The sequence below is a fragment of the Chiloscyllium plagiosum genome, unplaced genomic scaffold (genome assembly GCF_037043375.1).
Source record: "Chiloscyllium plagiosum isolate Xiang-an unplaced genomic scaffold, Cpla_swu_hap1 HiC_scaffold_7, whole genome shotgun sequence".
Lineage (NCBI taxonomy): Eukaryota > Metazoa > Chordata > Chondrichthyes > Orectolobiformes > Hemiscylliidae > Chiloscyllium > Chiloscyllium plagiosum.
The window spans coordinates 11,333,485-11,345,040 of NW_028270145.1; the positions used below are offsets into that span (position 1 = coordinate 11,333,485).

The window sequence follows — 11,556 nt, forward strand, 5'->3', positions numbered from 1 at the left end:
TAGGGTCTTTTTTTTTGAACAAAAAAAAAACCTGTCACAATGCTTACATTTATCCACAAAGAATGGCAACTTGGGACCAGCCCTGTGCCATCTTCGTGATCACGAATAGAAGGAAGTGGGGGAAAAAAAAATACTGTTGTTGTAGATCACTCAGTTACGTTATCTTTGACAGCTTGGTATCAGGAGATACCCTTTTCTAAAAACATTTTTGGCACAAAATAAAATGAGTTCAACTGCCACCAAACATCCGTGCACACTAACAATGGCTGAATTGTGGCACAATATTATTGAAACACGATCAGTTCCAAACACTAATTACAGCAAATGATCATCCAAGGAAGATCCAGAAAACAAACTGTACTGTAGGACCTATAAGTGATGGTCCTGGGCTAATTGCTTCCATCCATCTTTTCACTAAGCAGATGACAACAGTTCACCAAGGGATGACTTCCCAATAGACGAATAAGCTGATAAGCTTCACAAACACAGCTGGTGACTAACTACAGAAATTCAACTACGCAAACAAAATCTACTTAAAATTATCAGAGGAAAAAATTGATAATCCACCTTGTAATTATATACAACTGCTGCAGTTAAAATAAAAAAATTCTTCTAATGTCTGTAAGTGGAGGAAAATTATGCATTGTTAATAGACTAGTTTCACTCAGTATACACTGAAGTTGAAAATCAGATGGGGCTTACTGGTAGCCCCATTTCCAAGCATTTTACCAAGAGCTAGGTTTTCAGTTTGTAAATGGGGTACACAGATAATAGGATGTATAAATAAATATTTTATATGCTTGCTATAGCTTTCAAAAGCTAAGCTACTGCTGTATTTTCTCAGTAGCTTTCAGCTTTGCTGTCTTTTAGTCATGGTGGCTTGTGTCAACTTTGGACCTTTAGTCTGCAGTCATGACTAGAACGTGTCATTTGTAGAAAGATCTGTCATTGATGACAGCACTTTTCACTATCACACCAAAGGAAAGTCAAAAGATTGCTTACCAATTATTGCACTCTGTACTTTCCTAACACCTGTTAAAGCATCACACTTTAGAAAATTAAAAGATTACTAGCTTACACCTCACAAAGCAGGATTTCACGTTTACCCCAAAACCTACAAATCAATTGGCATTGACTGGGATGAGGAGCAAATGTTGCACCAATGAGTTCTTAACCAACAATAGAAACATTCAAATGTACTCATCCTAAACCCTAAAATCTTCCACTTTATAAAGTCTCAATTCCTTTTATATTGTCATAAATGTTAAATATGTAACAAATTACACCAATATCCATTTATGTTGCCTTCTGGCATAGTAAAACATTCCGAGGCACTAAAGATGATAACAAAACAAAACAGTGAGTTTTGAGATAAGGTGGTAGTGCTTAGACAGGTGACAAGTATGTGATAAATGATGTTGGTTTTAGTGCGGGGGTGGGGAGCGGTGGAGGAATGACAAGTTCATAAAATGGAGAGCGCGCATGGATTGGGATATACATGTAGAGCAAGCAGACTTTCAGGCACTGATTGCTGAAGTCAGCCAATAGCGATGGCATGAAGGAAAGATACAGGCTGACAGGAGTGGAATTGGAGTTCATGGTAAATTGGAGAAGGAGGTTATAAAGATAGAGTGTAAAGACATGGAGGGTTTCGCAGACTAGGGTGAAAGTGTTAAAATGGAAGCTTTCAGGGACTGCGAGTCACTGTACATTGGCAAGCACAGGGATAATGAGTGGTGCAAGTCAGGATACTGCTTTGGATAAGTTTATGGAATTGGGAAAGACTAGAAAATGATTAGGAGAACATTCAATTAGTTGAGACTAAAAGACAACAAAAGCACAGGTGAGATTTAAGTAGCACGTAGGTTGAGGAAGGGGCAGAAACAGGAAATGTTGGAATTAGAACTAGCTGATCAATGGTAAGTTAGAGTCCCTAATAGAACAATTTCAAATTACTGAAAACTGGAAAGCATTTTGCAGCTTTGTCAAGACAGTATACACTAACTTCTGAATTGCCTACGTTAGATGTCAGTTCAGAAGGCCTCTGCAGTTGAGTTGAATGTATGCATTTGAAAAAAAAGGACTCAATGAATGAACTTGTGTTGCTTTTTCTGAAACCAATGAACTCGTAGACAATTATGCAACTGAAATTTCAGCGTGCAACCTGAAATCTATTGATTTCTGAAAGCATGCAAATGTAACGTAACGTGACCAACAAAATATGACTTGCTTCATTCACCAAAATCCAATTGCTCCATTACATTAAATGAGAGGTTTGTGAAGTTCTGACCATGCGCAATTTCATTTCTTGTCATTATCATTTCTTCCCACTACATAAGACATTTTACATTCTGCTGATTTGCAAAGCAATAGATGGAGTACAGCACACTTCAGGGAGATTACAAGTGATATGTAGATAGTGAGCTGCAGAGGCCAAAGGAAACTCCAAACAAAAGGGGAAAATAAAACAAAATCAGAAAATTACAAAATGCTATTCTTAGATTGGAGAAAAGAACAACAATTCTTCCTACTTTAGAAAACTTAAATGGAACATGAAGATACGAACATTGGATTACTTGAGCTGCACAGCATGAAAAATGAGTTTGTTGATAATAACTTTAACAGTGGTTTATTTCCATAATTAACATTTTATTATTGCCATTTTCTTACATTATTTTAGTTTCCACATATAAAATTTGCTCTGTTGAGGAAGTTGTCATTAGAACATGCTAATTATATCATGCCTGGTTTAAAAAGACAATTTTTATCTCCCAACCTAGGCTATGCCTCCAGCCGTATCAATAAAGTTCTGAATCAAAGATAGCCATCACCCAAACCACAACAGTGCTTATCTGAAAGTTACAAGTTCAGCAGAATTTTTCTTCTCCTGCTTAAATATTGACACAGTTCCAAGGCAATAACCTTAACTCTCACTAAGATTAAGGATCTTAAAATTGATATCAAGTACATTCTCATTGTTCATAGAAAGTTCTCTTTGTGCATCCCTAATGCCTCTAAGTGTGGTGGGATTATGCTGGTAAATAAACTGGAAGAGGCGAGCCCAGATGTGGCTGAGATATGAATGATGGCACTGAACAGTTTATAGAGTAACAATCAACAACTGGACATACAAACAGTAGTGCAAACACAAAAGGTCAGGGCAGCTCTGGAGGGTGTAAAGTGCATTAAGTGATTCTTTTGAGTACTGTTAAACTCATGCACTATGGAACCTAAAGGCTTCAAATAGAATTGGGATACATGGAAACAAAACAAAACAAACATTCTTCTCATACTAGCATAAAAGTATGGCCACTCATCACATTACTCGACAAACTGTTCAATGCCATCATTCATATCTCAGCCACATCTGGGCTCGCCTCTTCCAGCCTATTTACCAGCACAACCCTACCACACTACAGGCATTAGGGATGCAAAAGGAGAAGTTTCTACGAACAATGAGAATGTATTTGGTATCAATTTCAAGAGCATTTAGCCAGCTCCTGCCATCGTAAATGGAGGTGGCATTGCATAACAAAGTGAACCGTAGCAGCTCTTGCTGCATTGAGTTTGAACCTGGCACTGTTACACCAAAGGATCACACTGAAGCCACACATGGCAGATCAGCAAACGTTGCTCCAAGTGAATTCCCCAGCTGGAGTGATTGGAGGGCTGGGACAGTCTGACTTGACACATCGAGACTATAACAGCACACCTTCAGAAAACTGACCTTTAGTTAAATACTATCCAAATGCATCTAAGTAGATAAAGAAACATGCTTTAATAAATGATTTTATAGACTAGAAATCAGTTAAAGCCTAAACCTCATCGTGCATTTTTTAAAAAAAAAGCCTTCAGCAAACATTTGAAGACCTCATTACTGTACCCAATAAACATTATAGTATTATGACAACCAAATAAAGCCTTAAATCGGTTTGGGTTGATCAGCAGCACCTGATCACCCAGACTGAACAAAAAGCCTGCTGAATTTGAACCAAGCACTCTTTTAGCAATCCACCTAGAGCTTCTAATTTGGTATATTTTTGTTAAAGAATAGCAACTTTATTTACAATGGTAGAAGCTGGCTAAGTAATCTTGAAATTGATCAAGTGTGCATTTTGTGTGTAAAAATCCTTCATTCTACATCCTTAATGTAAGAACTGTAATAGGCTTACGCTGGTAAATAGGATCCAGAGCACAAGCAAAGACATGGAACATCAGGAATGACATACTGAGGAGATTATGCAATATAGTGCAGTGGATAGGCATATTGTTATGCTGATGAGAGAGATATTTGTTTAAAATACAAAATTGCTTTGCTTATTAGATTTGGAAATCAAGGTTAGCTTTCTATTTTCATTAGAACCATTAAAGTGGATTGCCATATGAAGAAACAAAACCATGCTCTTCAGCTTACTACCTCTGGTCCAGTTTGATAATCACCTCATGTGCAAGCACTCCATAGTGAATGGAAGTGAAATTGAGTTGTTGGGGAATGAAAAAAATTAAAAGAAAAACAAAATGCAGTCTTAATGCACAAACAGCATTCTGAACAACAAATTTCAACGTAATTTATGAAGAGAACACTGGTGCTTTAAGAAAGATAGCATTGTTTCCAGTGGTACAAATTGCTTCAACAGCAGATTTTTTTTTTTTGAAGAATGCCATTTCATTCCAACAAGCATCTGCTGAGAAACTTGGGGTGACAGTATTATGTATTGCTTAGATATGTTTCAGCAGAGAAGTGAACAGGCAAGATACATTTCTCACCCAGATTACGTTGGGAAAAATTAAAAATGCTGGCATTGCTGTTATTTTCTGCAATTGCACAAAGGCATACATTTTCTCTGTTCAAGCTTCACTTAAATTAAAAATAGACTCAAGGAACAAATGTTCTCGGTGAAAGTCACTATTCATAACCAATAAAAAAGGGTTATAATTGCATTGATTTTCTGCAAAGGAACTTTGCTATTACGTCAGTTTTAGGATCCTTATTTAGACAAAGTCATTGATCATATTCGCCTGGACTCTTTTCTTGCTCTCCACACTCAGTCACATTCCCATCTCCTCAAGCTGCCCTCATGCCACTTTTTATTCCCTGAAAGAGCAGTCAGGCCACCTGTTCATATTTCTCCTTGTGCTACTGCCACTGGCCATTGGGAATATACAGAAGTCATCATCAGCAATACTTAATGGTACAGCTGAGATCAAAAATTCCAATAGGAATTGAATCCACACTCCCATTCTACAATACAGTTCCAATAACTATCATGCTTAGTTAAACTTCTCCATGTGGCAGCAATATTACACAAACAATATCATCCAAATGGAGTTATTGTCGTGATATCTCTATCTCTGAGCCAGAAGACCTACGTTCAAGTCCCACCTAGTTCAAGTCCTAACATCTCAATTAGAAAATGAAAAAAAAAACTGCCAAATAAAGCAGTTTCATCTGCTGCAATTCCTCCATCAGCTAGCACAAGTTAAAAACAAAGAGCAATTGCTCTTGACTTAAAACAATCACATTTAATATTTTGGGTTAAAATAAAACAGAGGGAAATCCAGTTAGTTTATGCTATACTTATGACAAGACCAAGTAAAGAAGAAAACAGTACAGTTGCAGAACATTTTTACTTGGACAGCATTTGCAAGCCTTAGCATAATTAAACAAAGATATTAGAAAGAAAAACTAATGTTACTTCACAAAATGTATTTCTCATATTTTAGCCATGACTACATTTCATGAAGAACTTCACTGGCTGTCAACTTGGAATATCCTTTGGTAATGAAAGGCACCAGTTAAATACAAGTCTTTCATCTTTTCACTAATGACCGTGACTGATCCACTGTGGTAAGCTTCACCACAATAAAAGGAAACAAAAACATACATAGGAAGCTATTCAAAGCCAGAGACAAATCGCAATGACTAATATTTAAAGCTGCTATCAGATAGTCAAGTTTCAGTTATGGTTCTTGATCAGTGTCTAATATAAATAAATAAATAAATATTAGTAAACCATCTGATTCAAATATATTTAGGGTCTCCAGGGTTAACAATATAAAATGAAGGCAGGCGAAATTGGACTTCTGCAGCCAATTCATCTCAGCAAGCCAGTAAAGAGTTAATATCAAACACTCCTGGGGCTGCCATTTGAACAGGCATGACTTGAAGGGTCCTGGCTTTGTGCCAACCTCTCCTCTCAACACCCAAAATATCAAGGGGGGGGGTCACATGATTGTTACAAGAGTCTACAATTTCCCAAGGAGCCAAAAATGAAAGGACGCAAAGGCAAACAACAGATCACATCTTCATTTTCCATTGAATCTATTTATATAGAATTAGTCATCGAAACAGGTCATAGGATTGAGATAGTGGATCCCAGAGAAATCTGCAGTCACTGAGTGTTAGTCAACTGAAATCTAAAAAGAAAGACAAGTTAAAAGTTTCTAACATTGATAGATGTCAGAATTGAGAGACAGGAACTGGTAGTTTAATATTGGTACCTTTTTTAAAAAAAGCTAAATGAAAGCCATGTTCCCTTCCTCAAATTATACTTAATTTATACACCATGAATTTTCATTTTCTGCTTTGGAATTAGGTGGCACAAAGATTTTTCGATGTATTACTATTTTAAATCTACTCCCAGGAACATGACAATTACTGTTAGCATACACTGCTGAATACTCATCCAACATGGAGGTATGAACATTCAAAATACCACTTTTCATGAAAAGACCTAAGCAGTTCAAATGAGTCCCTGTATATTAATATATTTGTAAGGTTTCAGTGAAAAGCATTTAGAAGTGATCAAATCAGAAATGCAAACTTTTAGAAAGCTCCACTATCCTGTAATCACAATTTGACCAAAAGATTCTAAATTGCAGTGCAAATCTGAACCACGATTACATCCAGCTCACTGAAAAATATGCATCTCAACAGGATCAACACAGCAGGGGTAGAGATATAACAGATGTAAACATTTAATTAAAAAACTAAAAATAATAGTTATTGATCTTAAAAAGTTACATACTGTAATTTCAAATACTGCAATCTGCCTGGGCTTAAGTTAGATCCTTAAGTTAGATATCAATACACTTTCCCAGAATATTTAGAACCAATATTGGTGAAATCCTAGCAGGAATTCTACAAAAGGGCTAAATCCAAAACATTTCTAGGTAACAAGGAATAGGTTATTACAGCACAGCACATGCATTAGGATAGCTACCACATGAAACGAAATTACCGACACCTTCGCTACACTAAGAAAATACTTACAGTTAACCGACTGGAAGTCTGGTACAAACTGTTCATCTTCTTCGGGAACTTGGGCTGCGGGGGAAAAAAAATAATTGGTATCTCAAGGTCAAGCATTTCTACATGAACATTTCATAACTAAAAAACATAAATATGCGATGACAGCTTGAGATGATTAGAAACACGCTCTGCTTACCTTCTGCTAGCCACGTTTCTTGTAGCAAGCTCAAATCTTGAAAAAGTTCTGAAAAAGTCAAACAGATCACCAGTAAGGAAGAAGCAGGTCGTTACGGCGGAATCAGAAAAGTGACTACTGCCTGCACACCTAGACCTTCAACGGCAGTTACTTACCTTCCGAATCATGAGCAAGATCGGTCTCCACAAATTTCCTTTTTCTGTCGTTCACTTGTCGGCCGCGAAGCTCTTCCACGTGTGTTTTCTGAGAAAACCAATTAAAATCCACGTAGGAAAGTGAGTAATTGAATAATACATAAAAATAATGGACTGAAACGTACACATCTCCAAAAGCACAAATCCGTGCAACTTTCTTAATGTTTAAGAATTAATCCTGATTGTAGGATTTTTCTTCAAAACAAAGAAAAGGTGAATATTTCTTTTGCTCACCGGTACATTGTGCATAAAAGGAACTTGCTGGTCGTAAAATCCGTCCATTTTGTAGCTCGTGTTCTCTTAAAAGTCCTGCTACAAACCATTAACATGGACTCGCAGAACGCAATTGAGTGGCGTATTTTTTTTCCGTAGTTGTTTTGTTTCCTTTTGCTCTGCAGCTCCTCCTGGGAGAGACGAGAGAAAATTATGAATGGGAGAAGCTGGCTGGCTGGCTGGCCACAGGTAGGAGCGTAACGGGATCCGAGCGCCCCATTCACAAAAAACACACAGCTGAGCCCCAGCCACCCACCGCCTCCCACACAACCAACAACTCGCTTCTTCAGCAGCCTTTGAACTCAGGGCGCCCTGAGTACACCTCAGTGAAAAAAAAAACCTTCGCTTATCTGCACAAAAATCACATCGACAGGCAGCACCTCACTGCTCCAGTTACATTAAGACGTGCTGAAGAAAATGGCGAACATTTGCAACACAAGGCTCTGGTTAGCATCTATGCTTAGTTTTTTTTTAAGATGCAACACTTAGTTTCCCCCCCCCCCCTTTTTCAGTTTTCCCTGTTTTAAAAAAATATATATACAAGTCTTAATCAAGATATCATTGCTGCTTACCTATGAAATTATTTGTATTATGTTAGTGAATGATTTTTCTTTTTTGAAAAATGCACTTTGTACAAATTAAAGAAACACCAGGCACTTGCACTCCCGGATCGCCGCTCACAAAAAAGTTGAATGGGGTTTTTTTTTCGCTCAGTTGAAGTGAACGCGACTTCTTTCCCCCCCAGAGGCAACTCGGGCTCGCGCACCCAACCCCACCACCGCTGCCGATTGGTCAACGGAACCGCCAATCATTCTGCGAACCCACCCGTTGGTCCTCGTTGAAAAGGCTGGCCCGCCAATGGGCAAACGGAATTGAAGAGTCCATGGCTCCGATTGGGCAGACCCCGAATGTGTTTGTTCGACATTCACAAAATAGGTCGGTGTTCGCCAATCAGGAGGCGGGGCGCGCCCCTGATTGATAACTGGCCTGATGACGAATTTCATTCACGAAAATCTGGTCAGGGCTGAGTAACTGCGCCATTGAAGGACTAGAGATCATAATAGAGGCTCACGGTGCAGCTTGGACACTTGCAAGGTCACAAACAGCACTTAAAAGACCGCATGCATAAACAACCCAAAAGCACTGCCCAAGCCCGACCCCGTTGCACTGTGGCATTAATCAACACATCTACTTTCTCAAGTAGCCAAGATGTGCGAGTGACACGTTTTAAAATGCGCAGCTGGGATCTGACACTGGGCTCAGGAAACATTCAATGCATTTTGCCTTGCTGGGATGCCAGCATAAATAAATCATTTATTTAAAATTGAAAGTAAGCAGATGGACATATATGAAATGCTACAGCTTTCTGGCTTCCGTAGGCTATCCGTAAAGTATCCTTGTGATTTTTAAATAAGATGAGGTATTTATTTTTTTCGATCTAGTGATTTAATAGAAGTATTTTCATTAAATATGAAACAGGAATATCTACGTCTCGTACATGTACATCACAAATAAGCCAATTGAAAGTACTGCGATATTCTTGCCACTAAGTTTGCATTTTTTGTCGGAACTGAGGAAGGGAGGGGTTTTGATTTCATACGGATCAGTCAAGTCTCGGGCTGTATCCAGGCGCACGTACATGTAGCTGATGTGAAAGGGATTTGGGAGGAACGAAGCAACAACACTAGAAACAGCAAAATCCTCAGAAACACTCCATCGTATTATCATCGACGCAAGGGAAGAGAATTCTCAAATTTTATATGTTTAATTCTCCGCCCTAAAATGCAATATTTTCATCTTCACTCCCCCTTCCCATTTCATTGTCACTATGGTCCCTTGTGGAAGGATCATCAGCCACAAAAAAGTAGATACCTACTCGCCCTAATCTGCCCGCTCTCTGGCTGTGTCTGATATGTTGTACCTCAGTGAGTAAAATTGTGTCGTTCTCAATACAATTCAATACCAAATTAGTGAGATAATCCCATTGTAAACCTGTTGTGTGGCTCCTGTGCAGAACACGGTGGTTTGATGCTGTTTTAATTCCACTGTAACAGCTGGATCCTATAGTGTAATAAACAAAGGGGAGGGGGTGTCCAGGGAACATTGGCAATTACCTCAGACCTGAAACAAAAACAAAATACTGGTGACAAACTGCAGATCAGGCCACATCTGCGGGGAGAACATCAGGTACGGCCCTTCATAGACTTATCGTCTCAACTTGTTTGCTTTCACCACCGCCCCCACCCCCAAGATGTCGATGATCTGCTGAATGTTCCCAATTTTCTGTCTTTGACAGTTATCAAACGTGGGGAAGAAAATGCATTTACCTAAAGTGATAGAACAACGCAGAGTGTTTTATAACTAACGCAGAATTTTGTTTTTGAAGTTTGTAAATGTAGGAAAAATGATAGGGCATTTCTCACAGGCAAGTACCATTCGCGACAATTGGATTAGGATCATTTTATTCATTTGAGCAATCCTGATTGAGCGATAAATGTTGCCTAAGACAACAGGGTCAATTCTCTTCTTTATTAAGTCTCTATCTATGGCAGTCCCAGGTATAAAAGATTATTCTTCCTTGTGGATGGCTGGGTGAAAGTAAGATGACAGTGGCTTTCTAAATAGCAACTGTGGGCAGGTAGAGGTGGGGGTAGATTGCTGAATCCAGCAGCTGCCCTTTCTCTCCTCACACACAGTCACTGCTATTATTGAATGGAACAATCTTGACACAAATTGTTGGTGATACCTCACCATTTGTGCTTGTGTCAGTATTAAAAGTGCAGACATCCATGGAGATATCAAGATTGTTTTTGAACTGTTTCTTTAGTCTCCTGTGTAGGTTGGCTCCTTGGTGTAGATCAGAGTAGAGCACCTGATATGGGCAGTTTTGAGATGGCTATTCTGATGTCTGATTTATCTAAGCTTACGTGGGACCATCACTGCCTCCATATTTGAATTAGCCGTGTCTTGGAAGAACTCATGTTTTTCTTTTGTTCTCCCACTTGATTTGGAAGATTAGTTAAGATGAATTGATGCTGTTGTTGTAGGGCCTTGATATGCCATCCATATGTTGTCCAAACTTCAAAAAACACAGGGGAAGAGTAGAAAGAACTGCTGCCTGAGAAACTTTGAGTTTAGGATTAGATCTGGTATCGCGACCATAAACTTGACATGCAAGTTGGATTCAGCAGTGTACCATTTCACCAATGTTAGCATTTTGAGATTGGGTGCTTCCAGGCTATGAGAAATAAGGAGCATTTTCTAACACTTCACCATAGCTCTCAATCTCGATTGCATTTTATACCTTTGATTTTGGGTTGGGAGAGGACTTTGGTCTTCCTTGTGTTCAGGGCAAGCAGGCTGTGCCCCATATGTCAATCATCTGTTGTGGTCTTTCTTTAGAATGAGACTGCGCATCATCAGCATATTGTAGTTCCATTGCAGGAATTGTTGTTGTCTTGGCTGTGGCCTTCATCTGGTTGAGGTTAAAGTGTGCACATCAGCTAAATTATGTCTATGCCTAGGCATGCCTGTTAGTAGTAAGTTGCCACATTGCTGCAAGAAAAATTGAGAATAGTAGTGATGGAATGAAGCAAGCATGTTTAACAGCTGTCTTTACAGGGAAGGGGTCTCTGCATAGT

General features: G+C 38.8%; 1 protein-coding gene across 1 annotated transcript in view; it reads right to left on the reverse strand.

The window, feature by feature from the left end:
* Window positions 1-8,641, reverse strand: part of LOC122551297 (ETS translocation variant 5-like) — a 28,517-nt gene extending 19,876 nt beyond the window's left edge. The window contains exons 1-5 of the mRNA XM_043692996.2: window positions 8,488-8,641; window positions 7,877-8,046; window positions 7,604-7,691; window positions 7,449-7,496; window positions 7,274-7,327 (exon numbers count right to left, since the gene is read on the reverse strand). Of these exons, the coding sequence (XP_043548931.1) occupies window positions 7,274-7,327; window positions 7,449-7,496; window positions 7,604-7,691; window positions 7,877-7,924 (238 nt within the window). The 5' untranslated portion in view covers window positions 7,925-8,046; window positions 8,488-8,641. The remainder of the gene's footprint in view (window positions 1-7,273; window positions 7,328-7,448; window positions 7,497-7,603; window positions 7,692-7,876; window positions 8,047-8,487) is intronic.
* Window positions 8,642-11,556: the final 2,915 nt, after the last annotated feature.